A 17,914-nucleotide genomic window follows, 5' to 3' on the forward strand; every position below is an offset into this window, starting at 1 on the left:
TTGGGGCATCTCCCCTGTTCAGGAGGCAGGTGAGGTGCCCTCAACTTCACCCACCTGAGCAAGCTTCAGCACTCCCCACTGATTTCCCTTGCTCAGTTGGCACGGTTTCACACAAGATAATAAAAACTATCCACCATGTGCTTCTAAAACATCAACCAAAGCATCCATTCAGTCTCCTCCCCACACCAGAGCTCAGCAGCTCCAGCTGCAGCCCTTCCAGCACACATGGAGATGGCAAAAGCCACAAGCCACTCAAGTCAAGGCAGTAACAGGCAGAGCAAATCTCTGCACGGCACTTGCAGCTTTACCATTGGGTAGGTGCATGTGAGAGCAAGACAGAGCTGCAAACAGTATGAGTTTTGCCCTGTTTTATCAACTGGCTTCTGTTTTCCCTGGCAGCCTCATGCACACACACACAACAGCACATACTTTATTTACAGGAGTCCCCTTTTCTCCCCAAGGCTGCCACCACATCCCCTGCAAAGGAGCCTGGTGCTCACGTACAGATCAGCTGCTCGCTGCTTGGTGTTATCCCCGCTGCTGGCGGAGCAGCCTCCTGCCTTATTTACAGCGTGCTACTCACACGCTGCTCAGAAGACAGAATTATTTATGTCCTCGCAAGCTTTTCCAGGCTCCTCAATGCTGTGGTCTCCACTCACTGTGCAAACAGTTGCTCGCATTCAGTGGGTGTCTCCGAGCTGCGGAGGGGCACCAAAGGCCGTTTTACAGACACAGAGTGGAGAAGCTCTAAGTAGTTCCCAAGCTGGCAAAGCCCAGATTCTCCAAAGCACCTCATGTTACACAGCAGTATCCATGTTCAAAGCAAAGCCCCACTTTGCACCTGAGAGCACCCATTTGTACAAGCCAGACCCCCCTCCTCTCTTTTGCCTGGGGTATACACAGGGCACCCTAAGAGCAGATCACAAGCACTGAGAATCCAGCTGTTTCCCATGTCAAAGCAAGCCCATGGTGCAGGATCAGTCCCCAGTGCCATGAACACAGAAGCAGCCTCTTCCCATGCTTGCAGTAGGGCTCTCCCAGCCCTGGGACTCAACCAGCCTTCACAGCCCACAGCTCTGCACCTCATTTCATTGAGCCCCCAGGTACCAGCTTCACCTCCCTGGCCCCAGTACACAGCACCTCTCCATAGGATGCTGACCACACACAAAGCATTCACAGACCGAAGCACAAAACCCAGCTCAGTCTTACCTTGCAGGTCCGTTGTGCTCAGGAGGGTCAGACCTCACACCCCAGCAAGCTCCTCACCTCCAGCCATCAGCTCTGAGCATCTCCAGCTGCTTTATCACCTCTTCCTCCTCCTCCTCTGCCAGGTGGCTCTGCCTCCCTGCCAAGGGTCCCACTGCAGCAGAGCCTGATGGTGAACCAATCCCTCCCTGATCCTGGGGACTTTGAGCCTGAGAGGGAGGTGAAACGACTGCAAAGAGATGCTTCACATGCAGAAGAGATTTGCATTGTGTTGCAGAGATTTTTTTTGCAGCTAGTACCCACATTACAGCCCCACATCATCCCCATCTGACCCACACTCCTGGAGGCAGGGGCTGCAGGGCAAGTGATAATGGGCTTTAACACACACACACACCCACATGGGCAAGCAATAAACCCATTGGCACAGCTACCGCTGATGGCTGCCTCCAAAACATCAACGTTTGGGGTGGGACCTTGACAACACGTTCAGCACATGTGGATTTGGGTGTGTGTCCCCCTGCAAAACGAGCGAGCTCAGCCGTGAGCTGTCACCTGTGGGCAGAATAGGACGGTGGGAGCTTTCCTCCCATTGCCCAGGCCTGCCTGGTTCTTGCACTGGAGCAGGGATGAGCACAGCTTTCCATACACTTGCAACGCAGCCAAGTTTAAGTGAAGTTTCTCAGAGGCTGTCTCAGGGAAAGAGCTTTCTATGAAATTTGCCCCCGTGCCAAATTGTGAGGCCTTTTTCCAAAGGGCCTTTCAAAGGAAACAGTTCAGCCGTTCTTACAGCAAAGGCAAAGCCGCATCTGTCTTAAATTCATGCTCAGAAACAGCATCATCCAGAGCCAGACCCCCGGCGTGCTCCAGTTCAGCCCAGCAGTTCACATTTGACACAAGCAGCTAAAACCAGGGCACAGTAACGGTGTGAGCTCATCTGTGTGCACGCGATGCGCAGGCGTTGCCTTGTCTCTGTGACCATTATTGTTGTTCCAGGAGAACCCATACCTGTGCAGTGATGAGTGCGACGCCTCCAACCCGGACCTGGCCCACCCGCCAAAACTCATGTTTGACAGTGAGGATGAAGGGCTGGCCACGTACTGGCAGAGCGTGACGTGGCGCCGGTACCCGGAGCCGCTGCTGGCCAACATCACGTTGTCCTGGAACAAGAGCATCGAGCTGACGGACGACATCGTGATAACCTTCGAGTACGGCCGCCCCACCATCATGATGCTGGAGAAGTCGCTGGACAACGGGAGGACTTGGCACCCGTACCAGTATTACGCAGATGACTGCATGGAGGCCTTCAGCATGCCAGCACGGAGGGTCCGGGACCTCTCCACCACCAGTGCCAACAGGGTCCTCTGCACGGAGGAGTATTCCCGCTGGGCGGGCTCCAAAAAGGAGAAGACCGTGCGGTTCGAGGTGCGGGACCGCTTTGCCATCTTCGCTGGCCCCGACCTCAAGAACATGGACAACTTGTACACCCGGCTGGAGAGCGCCAAAGGGCTCAAGGACTTCTTTACCGTGACCGACCTGCGGATGAGGTTGCTGAGACCGGCCCTGGGAGGCACCTACGTGCAGAGGGAGAACTTGTACAAGTACTTCTATGCCGTCTCCAACATTGAAGTCACCGGCAGGTAACGGCTGCTGTATTTCTTTGGGTGTCTCTTCTCCAAAGAGGGATGAGAAGAGGGTTACTGCCGTAAAACTAAGCCATCAGTGTTTCTGTTGACTGGTGTGATTATCAGTGTTTCTCCCTCTAATATCCCTTCTCCCCAAGCAGGGCAGCATCAGTAATAAAACAGATTTGTCCTTGCAGGCAGCATCTGGGGCACCTCCAAGGCTGTGTCTGAGAGAAGGGCTGTGACCTCCCAGAGCTGGGACACGACTTGGATGGACGGATGGGGTCTGATTCCCTCTGATATCTCATCCCCAGCTCTGCAAACACAGCCAGCCTCTGCCCAAGAATCCCAGGGGTGATGCTAGTGGATCTGGGAATGCGAGTGAGGAACAAGGCTCACGCTACTGAACACCAGCTCACTGCCAGTACAAGTAGGATGGGTCACTGCGAGTCATTCCTACACCCTTGGAGCAGCCCCAGTCACCCCCTCTTTCTGTAGCACATCCCAACATACCTGGGGCAGGGGAAGGCAGAAGAGGGTTTGTTTCTCCTGGCTTTTGTTTTTCATCCCTCTGTACGGTGCCATATGTTACGGTATGACATCAACCGAAAAAGCAAAGTAAGGTGGAAAAATGCCGAGATGGCTGATTTCCCACCCAGCTTGTGGATTCAGCGTGTGTGAGACTTACAGGCAAGAGGGGAGAAAATCTCCCCATCACCCACCCCCTGCTAACGAGAATCACCACAGCGACAGAGGAGCCGTTTGTATCGGTTCCAAACCATCCCCTTCTGAGGCTTGCGAGCAAAACAGAACTGTTTTGTAGGTGCCACCGAGGCTGGCTTTGAACGGGCTCCAAGGGGAAGGAAGCGAGGGATGGGAGAGCCCTTTCCTCCCACAAGGGCAGGCAGGAGGCAGTGGTGAGGGGATAGGTCTCGCTTGAGCATCCTATGGGATGAGGGGTATTTTACACCTGCCCATAAGCATTGCCAGGGGTACTAAATATCCACAGTCCTCAAACAGCCAGGGATAGGGCAAAATAGCAGAGTAAAGAGGGTGAAAGGGAGGGAAAGCAGGCAAAAATGAGAGAAATAAGTGTGTTGTCTTCCCCTCCACCCTGACCATAGCCAGTCCTGTCCCTGCTCCATCTGCCACGGCCCCATTCCCCAGGCTGCCCCCAGGGAAGCTTGGTGTTACTGACAGCAGTGGCAAAGCCATAGGGATCAATTCCCAGTCAAAGGCCACACTGACAGGGGTGGCTGGCAGGAAGGGTTGGAGCTGGTGTATTGATTTATCCAGGCTGGTTAGCCTCTGTATCAGGGACACGGAGTTTTCAGCTCAGAAAGTGGTAAATTAGGATTAAATGTTTGATGTCAGTGCAAATGGCCTTGGGCTTCCAAGCATGGAGATAACTGTGCAGATAACCGAGGACTTGTTACTGCGTTTGCAGCAGCTACAGGATACTTGATGCTTTAAGGTAGATGTTAAAATGCTCCTGGCATCCTGAGCCCTTCACCTTTCTGCCTGCTGGTGAGAAGGGATCAGGCTGCGAACACCCAGTGGAAGCTGCAATGCTGCTTTTTTGCTGGGGCCAGAATGGGATGGGTTGGGGTTTGTTGGCTGATTCCTGGTGGCCTCAGCCCTGGCGCTGGCACACTGCCTATGTGGATGGCTGCCTGCATGGACGGCTGCCCATGGCTGCTGCAGAGCAGCAGCTCCTGCTCACCTCCCTCTTGGCTCCTGACTGCAGCTCCTCCAATGCAGCAGAGCCTTTGGGAGGAGAGGGCTTTTCCTTAGCCAGGGACAAAGAAAACTCTGAAATCTGCTTTTCCCAGCCCGAAGCTGTGAGCTACAGCAATACCCAGCTTTGCGCTGCTCCAGCTCTCGCCGTCTGTCCCCATGTGCTGGGTCACTCCCCAGGAGAGGGAGATGCTCATGCTGATAGAGAAGAAGTCAATGCTTGTCCTGCGCTGACTCTTCCAGCTCTGATGGGCACAGGGCAGGGAGGGGTGTTTGGCTGAGGAGCTGTGGGTAAGTGCTGTATAAGGTGGAGAAGCTTCATGTGAATCAACTCTGCTCCTGTGATTATTCGAGTCCCAGCAAGCAGGTTTTTGCACTGGAAAGCAATCTAATTCCAGCTGTAAGCAAAACCAGTTACAGTGCAGGGACTAAAACCAAATTAAATCTTGTGTATGGCTCAACAAGGGGTAGGTTATTGAGAGGAAGAGAGGAGAAATCAATGTGAGCCTGACAGGAGCACTGTGCAGGGAAGGGGGGAGGCAGGGCAGGCAGGGAGGGGGATGGATGCATGCTGCCTCTTCCAGGATGCGGGAATGACTGTGTCCGAGGAGGAAAGAGCATGGATGAAGTGGACTGATCCCCTCAGTCCTTGTGCTCCAGGGTCCCCATCCATGCACACCCTCTGCTTCACCCCTCTTTTTCCCACCAAGGAAAACCCCAATCTCCCAGAGCTTTGGGGAAAAGCAAAAAGAGGCACAGCAAAGGACACATGGAGAAGGGGAAGGAGTTTGCTGCCTTCTCTCCTTCTGCAGGCCAGAATGGACGAGGGTGGTCAAGAGTTTGCCAGGATCTCCAGAGTATCTGATGAATCCTGAGAGTCACTGCTGCCTTCCTGGGTGTTGGTGCAATGGACTGGTACCACACAGCCTCCTCTGCCCACCCCATCCGCATCTCCTCCTCCCACAGCCTCAGCCAGGTCCATTTCTCTGTTCACGGCTGACAGTTTATTTTTACTTTCTTTCTTCTTGATATCTATTTCTCGTGTTTCTTTTATTTTCCCCTCTTCTGCCATCCGGTCCCTATTGATCCGCAGAGTAACTGGAGATGCAGAGGAGTCAAGACAGGAATAGACACGAGCAAGCCCTTGGCCTGTGCGCTCGGGTGTGTGCCAGGCAGGGTGGGGAAGGGAAGTGGAAAGACTTTTCCCCACAGATCTCTATTCGCTGCTTGGTTTTCTCCTCGGTGCAGCATTGAACTCAGTCATCTTCTCAGGAATGGGTGAATGAGCTTTTCCCGGCTGCCGGCGCGATGAAAGCCGCCTCTTCTCTTTCCATTACACACTGTGTCTCTTTGGAGTAATTCTTTCCCCTTCATAACGTCAGTCACCACAGTGCTCACCAGGGCACGCTCCATCATGGAGACATTAATAAGCCATAATTGAAGTTAATGTGCCATGGCCAGGACATGTGGATCCAGTTAGGAGAAATCAGATTGAGCAGAAGTGAATCAATTTTGGACTGATTATTCAGATCTTTCTCCTTTGTCCTCCCTTGCCCCAGTGCATGCTGTCTGTCTGTCCGTCCATCCTGCCAGAGGTGAGCAGCCCCCAGAGGAAGGCAGCAGGAGGGAGCGCTACTCATCGCCGAGCAGCCCCATTTAACAGTGCTTTGACCTGGTCTTTGCTTGGGCCAAACAGGCACCAACAAAAAGACGAGGCTTCCAGTTTTGTAACAGCACTTTCTTTCCTCTCTTCTCCAGTTGGCTTTTCTGAGGGTTTCCTTGGCTTCCTTTTTTGCCTACACAAAAGAACTGCTCCTCTGCTTTGATCCCTGCCTTCCCTTTGTGCAGTTCTCAGTGCCATGTACTCAACACTGTATTGCTGTTAAAGACAAAGCAGCTCCTGCCCAGCCTGGTGGCTGCCTCCTGCTTCTGCCCTCCAGGCCAGCACAATGGTAGCAGCTCAACACGCTTCCCTAATGGGTGTAGCTCAGCCCAAGCCAGGGATGCCAGTGCAAACGTGTACCAGGGTGCTGTGCACTGCTTGGACATTCCTCCTTCTGGCTCTGTTGATGAAGTTGTTGGAGAGCCTCCAGCTGATCTTGACTTCTCCAACAAAGCTGTCTCTAAAAGGGAGGAAAGAAGCAGGTTTGGTTGGCAGAACAGTCTCTTGTTGGGGTGTTCTGCCCCATTGAGCATCTTTCCATGGGGAGCAAGGAGGGACCAGCCTCTTTGGCATCACCACTGCTTTGCAGAAGGGACCTGGGATAAATGATCTGTGAGAGCATGGGCTTCCCAGCTGAGCTTGCTCAGCCCCAGTGCCTGAGCATCACCCGCAACATAGCCACGGGCTCCCCCAAACCCCCCCCAAGAACTACCCCAACACCCCTGCACCCCTTAGCCAGCTTCTACCTGTGCTCAGCAGCCTTGGGAAGACCACAAAAAACAGGGCACGCGCTGCCTGTGCCTGTTCCCACTTCTTCCCCTGCAGCTCCTGGCTGCCAGACTTTGGGTCCCAGGAGGTAACAGCATCCTCGTGTCAAGGACAGCCAAGTCTGCGCCAGCATTGCACTGCGTTCCTCGGCCCGTCCTCGCCTCCCTGCTGGCCAGCCCCGGAGAGCTGGATAGCTGAATTCCCCTGGCATTCCTCCAGGCTGGAATTAGTTGGAGTTCAAGCAAAATCTTGCTCTTGGTCATACAGTTGATGCACAGCAGCTGTGAGCTTGGCTTTCCTTGAGTCTCTTAAAGGATTTTACTCCCACTGCAGCAAGATGGAGGGGAACATGCAGAGGGGGGGAGGGAGAAAACCAGAGAGCTCCTCCTTCTCCAAACTCTCCTGACACTTTGTCAATAGCCGGAGACGGATGCCCAAGGTCCTATTACCTGCTCCTGGCTTTGGTTTGTGAAGGTTTTTATCTCCCCTCCGATTTTGTTGCCGAGTTGCGTCCGGCCCTGAGGAGATAATAGAATTTCATCGATAGACTGAGAAGGTGATGTATGTTAAAGCACTTAATATAAAGAGACTTCTACAGGAGCCCAAATTCAATTTGGCCAATGAACTCAATTGCAGGCATTATTGCATTCCAGGAGAAAGAACAAGAGCATTTATACACATTACTCTGCAAATATTTATGTTCACGTATCCATGTGATGTCCTCTTCACCCTTCCTCCCTTCTGTTGCCTGACCCCCTAATGGGGAAGTTTGGTTCTGTGTTTGCTTTTTAAGACAGCTTTGAATGTAAGTAACGTTCCACCACTTAGCAGGATCTTGACAGCTGGTGAGTGTCAACTTACAATAAATAGCCTGTCGGATGGGAACAGCCAGCTATAGCCTGCTCTCCACTTTGGCATCTTTCAGATTGTCTCCTCTCTGTAACCCAAACCTCAAATCATTTCGAAGGGCAGCGAGGAGGGTTCTCCCTGCCGGCAGGACTCATCTCTCCCTACCACACAACCAAAAGTGAAAACCCACAAGGAAGACAAACACTCACAGCATGTCCCTCTGACCTAACCCAGAGGGTTTTATTCAGCTTTTTGGCTCTACGGAACCCAGAAGCCTCCCTCCATGGTTTGAGCAGAAAGAAACAATGCATTTAAATGACTTTTTCTTCCTCTTCAGCCCCTGGACTGCAGGCTCAGTTATGCTCCCAGCCCTGCTCCTGGGATGAATGAGCTGCCGTCACCTTCTTCATCCCTGCTCCAGTCTCTGGCAATAGCAAACCTCTGCCGAGCGATCTCCCAGCAAGGCAAATCCTAATATAACAGCTCTCCACGAAGGGACAGTGCTTCTTCCATGGCCCAGCCATTAGAAGCTATTTTTACCTGCTTCCACACGCACAGATGGGCCAGAAACAATCCAAACTCAGCACCCGTTATGCTTTGCCCAAAAGATTTGCTCCCTGGTTTTGCTGAGCTGCCAAAACAGTTGCAAAGGAGCAAGTAGAAAGCGGGCAAGCCACGGCCAGGCAGCTGCCGGAGCGTGCTGCGAGCAACGCTGGGGATGACAGTAGAGATGGAGAAGAGTTATTCATGTTTCCCCGAGAGCTGAGATCAGTTGAAACATCGTTTTCCTTGGGGACGGAGAGGGAAGAGCTCCCTTCAAACACATTGTCCCATGAGACTCATTAAAGGCTCATCAATTACAGTGAGAGCAAACAATTCAAGGGAAAGCTATCATAAGCCTTCCTTTGGATGGCAGTCATTAGCGGCTCTCTGCTGTGCTGCCTCTCCCCAGCACCAGAAAGGGAGCAAGGGGAAAAGACAAGACAGTGGTGATGGGGAAGCAGGAGCCAGATGGCCCAGGAGCAGGCTGGATGGGACCAGGTCGCCACAGCATCCTTGGCCGTGCAGTAGCATTCTTATAGGAAGCCCAGGGTGGAGATGAGTGTGCACACTGGACTGCAAGGAGACTTGGAGGGGAGGTGCTCCAGGACTGGCTGAGCCTTGCAGGAACGGCGAGGGATAAAGAGATATCCTTTGCCTTTCTCTGCCTTATTTTCTTGCTCTGCAGGTGGGCTCCTGGACAGAAAATTAGCTGCAAACCACAGAAGAATCCTTGGAAGGAAAGCAAAGGGCTGGGGTGTCTTTTAAAGATGATTTCAAAGTCATTATTAATGGAAGCTCAGGGACAGGGGCTGCTTTCCCACTCCCAGCATTGCTTCTGTAGGTTTGCAGCACTCACCCCTGTGCATGGGCGTCTCTTACATCACACATGGCCTTGGCATCAGACGCCTCTCCAACCACTCGCTCCAGGATGCTGACCTGAAGAAACACAGGGGTGGCAAACTGCTCTTCATGGCTGTGAGAGAAGAAAAAGGAAAACAGGAGAAGGACACTTTCCTGTCAATTTTCCTTGGTGCTCCAAGCTCCGTGGTGTTCCCTGGTGGAGGCATTGGCAGCATCAGACCACACTGCACTCACCCTGAGGGAAGGGAGCAGCTCAACGACCTGCACTAAAATAAACTCATGAATACCTCGTCGAGCAAACTGTAACGTCTGGGGCCACACGTTGCTGCAGCCACCTCTGCTGGAAACGGTGTGAGACAGCTTCTGTCTAGTGCATAATGCAGTTGTGTTGCCTATGAACAGCTCGGTGCAGGACTTGGGTGTCCCCTGGCCATGGAGGGTGCCAGTAGCTCCTCCTGCATGCGTGCTGGGGCTGCTCCTCTCCAAGCCATGCACCACCATGGCTGCATCCCGCGTGCTCACTGAGAAACAGCACTGTCACCAATAGCTTTGACCCATGAGCTAAAGAAAAGAAACGCTCCCAGCTCTTCAGATCTCTCTGGAGCCAAAGACACCATATTGCAACCAGCACTTGGCTGGAGCAGCCCCGGGGCTGGAGCGGGGCCATCGCTGCCTTCTGGAGAACACAGCACAGGTGTCTGCCCCACTGGTGCTGTTTAAGCCTCATTACTAAGTAGCTCCTAACCTTTTCCTTCATCCTCTCTTTCCTGCGATGGCTGGCTGCCTGAGGAAGATGAGTGGAGGCAAGCACAAGTAGCAGCATCTTCCCAGGGGAATGGGCTAATGCCATTTACTCCATTCTCCACCAGCTGGGTCTTGGCTGGGGAAAGAGACCATCAGCGAGCACACGTCCTTGGGCTACAGACCCAGAGGAGGAGGCAGAGAAGCCTGAAGAAGGGATTGAAGTCGAGCCACTGAGCCCCAGCAGCAGGGAGGCCTGGATGCAGAAACCTGTGCACAAATGGTGTTGGCAATCAGGGCTGGCTGAAGGCACTCGGCTGTTGGCCATTAAACAATGCAGCCTGATTGATTGGGCTGCAGAGTGCTGTGTTGCGGGGTCAGCTTGCTGGGGTTACAGTTCTCTGCTTAGATTGATGATCCTCAAAGGTCAAATTCAGAAAGCAATTCCTCGGTAAAATTGATCCTTTGGATAACAAAACTTCTGTACATTAGTGAATGGCCGAGCAGTGAGAAATAGAAGTGACCTGGGCACAGCAGGCAGGGTGACCAGCTGCCTCTGCTTTCTCTTTAATTTTCCTTGTTTGCCCCAGTTAGGAAGTGAGAGGTTTCTCTGGGAAGAGCAATGCTCCATCACCCTGCAGTGATGCAGGATGGGGGATGCAGGGGCTGAGGATGTCCATGAGCACCCATCCCATCCCCATCCCACTGGCAGGGGAACATGGGTGCCTTCACAGGGCAGGAGATGGCTGGGGAATGTCCTGGGAGCTGGTGCTTGGCTCCACAGCAGCGAGTGAGTGGCATTTGTGTACCAGCAGGCACATCTGACTGCTTCTTGCACACAGCCGTGCATCACTTCCCTGGTAGTGAGAAGATTGGGTCCCATGGTTTTGGGGGGGGGGGGGGGTGTAGCTGGAGCCAAGTTAACAGTGAATGGGTTTCACCCCAAAACGGTTGCTTTGCCCTCAACAGGGGATGCCAGGAGCAAGGATGTGCTGCAGGCAGAGAAGGGGATTGAGGCTGCCCCAGGCTACCACGGGGGACCAGTCGGTGGTCACCCACTGCTTACATTCCCCCTGCGAGACCAGCAGGGTCCAGGACAGGAGCCAAGTGCTACCTGCCACATCATCAGAGGAAACAAGGGGGATGCCAGGCCCTACCCTCCTTGAACCCCCTCCCCTGCAGCTCTTAAACACCCCCTCAGCTGGATTTTAGGAGCACACTATTGCTGGCTCCCATCCCATTGCTCCCACCAAAGGTAGGAGGGAGAAGAGCTGCAGCTCTCAGAAGCTGTTGCTCTGATTCAGGCTGGGCCCAGAGCAGCAGTGGTGAAGCATTGACCTGCTTTAACCTGCTATCTCGCCTGCTTCCTTCTCGTCTGACTGTTCTGAAGTGAGAGAAGGAGGCCGTGCTGTGTGGATGCTGAATAATTCAGAGTCTGGCTCCACAGCATCCCAGGGCTGGGCACCACCTCTGCCAAAAGGCTGGGATAGCTCGGCTGAAATCCTTCCTTATCAGAGGCAGAGGGCACACGGTGATACACAGCATCCCTCCTATGCAGGTATTGGCCAAAGCTGCTTTCTTCCCCTGGGTGCTCAGATCCATGGCTTGCTCCCAGAGCACTGAAGCTCAGAGGCTGTTAGTGCTTTCAGACATGACGTGGCATCTCCAGCTCCTGCTAACACACAGATTCAAGTGGAGCACGCTGAGTGTGCCTGCCTCTGCTCCACGGATCGCATTTTCTTCCTTCCTCCCTTTTAGAGACTGCAGCTCCTCTGCTTGATCAGAGACAGGGCAGGGTTGTAAGACAGGGAGAGACACTGCTCATCCAGCTTATGCTGAGCCTCTGAGCGGGGTTTGGTAGAATTAAGGACAGGGAGGGGAGGGAGAGGTAAAACAAATCATACATGAGGTCACTCATCCAGCCATGCGTGAGGAGCAGCAAAGGCAGCCTTGGCAGAGCAGGCAGGCGGCTGGGGAGCATCTTTAGGATTGCCAAGGAAGATGAGAGAGACATCAGGAGCTGGTGGGCATGCACAGTGCTGGGAGAGACCCGGCTTTCAGCTCCCAGTCTAATCCAGGTTGCTTATCCCAGTGCAGATTGAGCACAGGAACCAACAGGCCATGTTTCCTTTGTCTTCTCTGCAAGCAGTTCATACCCCTCAGCATCGCATCTCTTGTGCAATTAGCCCTCTAAAATGAAGCACTGCTTGGTCAGACTTCTTAACCCGTTCACATAAGGCACTATGGTTTTCTAATGGTTCTGCTTCTGAGGGTGTAAATTACTGCATGAAGCAGTAAAAACCCATTGGGCTGTGCTAAGGATCCAGAGCCTGGAATGAAATGAGAGGTTTTGGTCCCCAAAGTCTCTGTCTGATGGCCTGAGCTTGGGCCCAGGAGTCACCAGAGCTGGGTGTGAGTTACGGGCTCAGCCTCTGTGCTCTGCGTAAGTCACCTCCGGAGCCTGAGCAACAGGAATGATTGTGCACAGAGATAATTATTCCCTGCATACTGCACTACAGCTCATTAAAAGTTTGTTAATGTTTGCAAATTGCTGAGTCGTGCTTTTCGTTGTTGCCTTCTGTGGTGACGCGGGGACTAAAAGGCAGATTCTGATGGTGACTTGTTCTCTGTGTTATTTTGGTCACAGCAGGCTGCACGTAGGGAGAAGGGTTTGTGTTGGGCAGCTTCACGCTCTTGACTTTAGCACACTGTATGGGGGCCAAGGGGCTGCGTCCCACCAGTGTTAGCCATGCTCCAGCACGAGGCTGTCCTCTCTGCCTCCAAGCAAAAGCCTCCATCTGAGCTCCTCACCCAGCTTTCTGTGACAGCCTTCAGTCTCAGCTGGAGGCGTTGACTCACCATTAGATGGTCTGCGCAGTCAGATGGTGGGAGTAGAGAATCTCTCATCTTGGAACAGAGGCTGCAGATCCCTCTTAGGTGAGGAAGTGGACATTGGAACCCCAGCACCAGATACCTGGGGAAAACAGCTGAGTTCAGTGAGAAAGTCCTGCAGAAGGAATGGGGAAGGGGCAACCAGCACAACTTCACCACTACGTTTTCACACACGCAGGCCGCACTGCACTAGGGGCAAGGAAGAGTGGCAGTGACACCCGACAGCTCTTCTCCTGCCTTCTTCTTCCAGGTGTAAATGCAACCTCCACGCTAACCTGTGCACCTTCAAAGAGGGCAGCCTTCAGTGCGAGTGCGAGCACAACACCACGGGGCAGGACTGCGGCAAGTGCAAGAAGAACTTTCGCTCCAGGTCCTGGCGAGCAGGATCCTACCTGCCTCTCCCCAACGGGTCCCCCAATGCATGTAAGTAACCTGCAGCGAGCCAGCCCTGGCTGCACTCCCACCTTCAGCTGCACAACACCCGCAGAGGGGAGGTGATCCTCGTCTCGTCCTCCTCCATCTCAAATCAGTGCGGAATGTCTAGCTTTGGAAAGGGAAGTGGGTGTTTACCTGTGTCTTAGTACGCAGGGAACCGACAGAGGATCTGCGTGGATGCAGAGGTGACTTGTTGATTACTGGTAGAGGAGCGATGAGTTCAAATGATGGCCAACAATAGGAAGGATGGCCTTGAGCCAAGATACAGGTCCATGGCTTTGTGGCAGTGCAAATCACTGTCCTTTGAAGGCATTATTTAGCCGCAGCAAAGCACTGGCTGTCAAGTAGTCCACGGGCTGAGCGCCGGCACTGCTCAGCTGCGGGAGGGCAGGCTGCTTTCTGGATCTCTTTCTGGATCCTGTTCTGTGTTGGTATTTCAGGCAAGCTCCTCTGCGCAGCTCCAGTCTCATCCAATTGCCTGCTGGAGCAAGAAGCAAAGGCACGCAGATGAGATGAAGGCTGCATATCCACCATCATTCTTGCAGGGGAACTGGGGCAGGAAACATCACAGATGGGCCAGTTTCTCCTGGGTTTCTGTCCAGTCCACATTAGCAGACTTGTTTAAATGTCATGGAGCCACAGTAGCCACTCCAGCCTTTCAAGCAGCAGCTTTGAGCATCACCAAAGAGAATCTTTTCCCTTCCTCCCCCCCAAATTTTTTGAAAGATTTATGTGCTTTAAGATGATCAAAGCTGAAACTCGAGCTCCGAAGGCTGTGACGGGAATGTTTTGTGTGTGCCAGGGCTGGTAGATGAGCAGGTTCTTTGAAAGGGAACGAGCTTGTCAGCTCCCACCAAGCGGCTGCATTGCTTCAAAGGAGCTTGGGAGAGTTTCTGGTGTTGACAGGCACAGACATGCTGTTCTCTCCCTTCCCTCCCCTCCGTTCCTCGTGTCTCTTCCTATTTCTCTTTCTCCTCTGCTCTTTCTTCTCCCATTCATCTCTCTTCCCATCTGTCACTCAGTCTTCTCCCACCCTCCCAATTCTTACTGCTTCATCCTCCCTCTATCCTGTTCCTCTGCAACAGAGGCAGTTCTCTGAAGCCCTTTCCTCCTGGTGGTCTCACCTCTTCCATCACCGGTCCTGTTCTTTATGTTCATGCAAAGCTGAGACTTTCCATGATTCTTCCACTTGTTACAATGGGGAAGACCACGGCCATCAGTTTCCTGGGTGCTGAAAGCCAGAAGCTGGTCCTTGGGTGGCCCTCAACTGGTCGGTTTGAAGCCAGTGACTTCGCAGTGTCCTGTTGAGTGAGTGCTGCAGCAGGAAGGGTGTTCAACCTTCCTTGCTCGCCAAGAACTCCCCCGGCTGTGACAGCACCCGGTTCAGCCCTTACAGCTTGTACTTAGCCCAGTGAACCTCAGAAGATGTTCTTGGCCTATAACATCAAGGAAACGATGAACAGAAAAACCCATCATCAAGGACCATGCTGGTTTTCTCCCCCAGGTGAAAGGCTTGAGATGCCAAGACCTCAGACAGCACTGTCTGGTTGCCTCTGGGGTTTGACAAAAGCAGCTTTTAAGCTCTTGCAGCAAACAGATATGCCTATGAGCAAGACCCCTGCTAATTCCTTGATGTTCAGTCCCACGTCGTGACTCTGTGATCTTCTGCTGGTGTCAGAGCCAATGGTGTCCTGCTTCCAGTAACTGGGCTTCTCCTTGTGTTTTCCAGGTGCAGCTGCAGGCTCAGCCTTTGGCAGTAAGTACAACCATAACTGAAATGCTGGCGTTTAACACCTCGGTGCATGGGCCTTGTGGATGTCACTAGGAAACAAAAATGGTTGTTTTCTGTCCATTCCCATTTTCCAGGCAATAATTCTTCCCTAATTGTGCTTCATTTTCCATCCTGCCAAAGAGTCTTACATTTTCCTGCTTTGACTTCAGAAGCCTCATTTTGCCTCCCCCTCTGGCACGGTTTCCCCCCATGAGGTTCATTAGTATGGCAGCCGGAAAGGAAATAAAAAAGCCTCTTCAAACCCATCAGTGCTCGCTGTGAACTTTCCCCCCCCTGCCCCAGTATTGCTGAACTCTGCTCTGAGAAGGAGCTGGGTTTGAATTATTTGGCATAGCATCCAGTCTGGGTTACCCTGGGCTGTCCTATCTAGACCGTGTACATCCATATGTACATGTGTATGTATATAAACATACATCTCTGGAGTGTTGGCAGCAAAGATAGAGCTCCACTGGGATTGTTGCTGGAAGACTGATGGTATGATAGGAGTCCTTATTTAACAAAGCTGGAGGTTGTTTGATATCAAAGAGTCTTGAGGTTAGGGTAAGCAGAAACCTGGGCTTCTATTTTATGGCTCAGAATTACCCTCAAGAAGAAACAAATCAGGGAGCTGAAGGAATAATGACTTCTTTGGTCTGCAGGCAAGGGGAAAGAATCAGAGGAGAAGCAGTTCCAGAGAGATACAAATGCAGTTAAGAAAAAATACACCTATTTGGAAAGCGGAGGATGGGTTTTCTGGGTAAATGAACCATATTTAGGTTTCAAGCAGTTAAACTGAAAGGGTTAAAAATTCCAAATAGAATTGAAGGAATCCCTTAAGTAATTTAGGATTAAAAACCCCAATGTTTTAACAGTCAAAACCACTCTTTTCCTGATGAAAACCATATTGATGAATCTTTTCTCCTCCCTTAACAGAACGTGGCATCCTCGGTGCTACCTTTGTGTCACTGGAAAATGTTTCCCATCACAATGTCCTGCTAGGAAAAAGCTGTGGGGGTGCTGGGAGCGATGTGCAGGAGGTGGACAGGAGGGATTTGTGTCCAAGGCCGGTTAAGGAGAGATTATTTAGGCTGCATAGGAGACTAGGAGTGACCTAAATTAAGTATTTAAACTAGCTCAGGGCTATTATGAAATTAAGCATGATAATCTGCCTGAAGCAGTGGGACAAGCAAGGACAGGAGGGCAGCAGGTATAAGTTAAGTAGGAATTTGTGTTCCACTGTTATTTTAGTTGGGGCTCTTGCATTGAGCACGGTGGTGTACCCGGGACCGCTCCTGCTCAGCTCCACGGGGGCTTGTGATGTTAAGCCATTAATTAATTTGCCAGTGGAAATTAATACAGTGCCAATTGTAGGGGTTGGTATTGATGGTGCTGGGTAGTTTGGGTGGCGGAAGGAGATGGTGCTGTTATGGAGCCAGGGCTCCATGAACACAGACATCAGGCAGCGTAAGCACAGCACTGAAGCGCAGCTCCTGGCAGGTTGGGCTGGGAGGGCTCCTCTGCTCCCCCCCATGCTCATCACCCCATCTGTGCCACAGTGTGCTTCATTTCCCCTTTTCAGCTTAATTGGCAATTAGTTTATGATAGAGCTGTAAGTATTTAAGCCAATATCTGCACCAGCAGGGTAAGCTGATGCTGATACAGTCACAGCCTCCTGCACACACACACGCGCTCGCTGCACCCAGCGTCATCGAGCCTTAATCCCCCCAGTGCCCCAGTTGTAACCGCGCTGGGATATCGGTCACCAGTGCAGCAGCCTCATGGGCTGGCAAGGAAACCCTCCATCCATCCCCCCCCAGTAAGTGCCTCCACCTCTTCTCTTTGCTTGCTAGCGTATGAGCGACCGCAGCGGGTTACCACCACAAAAACCACCACTGCAAAAACCACCACCACAACAGCGCCCACCACTACCACCACCTCAACAACCACCACCACCACCACCACCACCACCACCACCACCCTGCCTGCCACCACCACCCAGCCAGGTTGGTGCCACGCTCCCTGCCTCGCTCCAAGAGCCAGGACTTCACTGCTGGGCTCCTCTTTATAGCTGCTTCCCATCCCAGTGTCAGTGGCCCTGGCTATCTGCTCTGTAGGATGATAAAGGGACATGGATAAAAATCACCCTGGGCAGACCTGCGTTGCCGTTCTCTCCATTCGGTCCAAGGGCACTTTGACGTGTAACATGAGCTAGAAGCCTTTTGGTCCCCATAAGCAAGGAGCCAGCCACAACGGGTCCACCTCAAAGCCAACAACCGCACCATGGGTTGACATCCCCCCCCCTCACTGGGTGATCTCACTCTGCTGTCACTCTGTTATCATCAAGGCAGCAAGAAGTGAAGCCAGGACTGGATGCGGGGGAAGCAACACTTTTCCCTTTTTTTTTTCTCAATTTTGTTTTTTTCTTTTCTAAAGAGAAAGGTTTTCAAAACCCATCCCTCCTCGAGCCACTTGGCACCGTTGTTCTGCACGGGGCTGGCACGGCTGCAGGAGATGCTCTCTTACAGCTCCAGCACTAGCATGGCAGGAAGACAATTAAGGCTTTACTGTCCCACTGTAAATTAAACCACATACCCCATCTTGCCTGGCTGGAAGGAGAGAGGAATCATACTCCATCCTGCTCTATCCCGACCTCCATTAACATTCCCCAGGCTGCTGTACAAGCATCCATGGAGCACACCGGGCTGGAGCTCACACGCACACCACAAACACGCTTTCTAGCTACTAAAACCACCCTATGGAGGAAAACCTTTATCGTTTCTCGGGGGGCTCCTCCTTCCCTCCGCCCCTGACCAAGGGGACAACGTT

At 52.5% G+C, this 17,914-nt stretch overlaps 1 protein-coding gene across 2 annotated transcripts in view; it reads left to right on the plus strand.

Moving 5' to 3' along the window:
- Positions 1-17,914, plus strand: part of NTNG2 (netrin G2) — a 44,337-nt gene that overhangs the window by 17,523 nt on the left and 8,900 nt on the right. Inside the window, exons 3-6 of one of the 2 annotated variants that reach the window (XM_057401585.1) lie at positions 2,200-2,843; positions 13,133-13,305; positions 15,047-15,073; positions 16,939-17,091. In XM_057401585.1, the coding sequence (XP_057257568.1) occupies positions 2,200-2,843; positions 13,133-13,305; positions 15,047-15,073; positions 16,939-17,091 (997 nt within the window). The remainder of the gene's footprint in view (positions 1-2,199; positions 2,844-13,132; positions 13,306-15,046; positions 15,074-16,938; positions 17,092-17,914) is intronic. The other variant, XM_057401584.1, reaches the window with a different exon arrangement.

Source organism: Pezoporus wallicus, unplaced genomic scaffold (assembly GCF_028554395.1).
Source record: "Pezoporus wallicus isolate ANWC-B61680 ecotype Strahan unplaced genomic scaffold, APGP_CSIRO_Pwel_v1 contig_8013, whole genome shotgun sequence".
Classification (NCBI taxonomy): Eukaryota; Metazoa; Chordata; class Aves; order Psittaciformes; family Psittacidae; genus Pezoporus; species Pezoporus wallicus.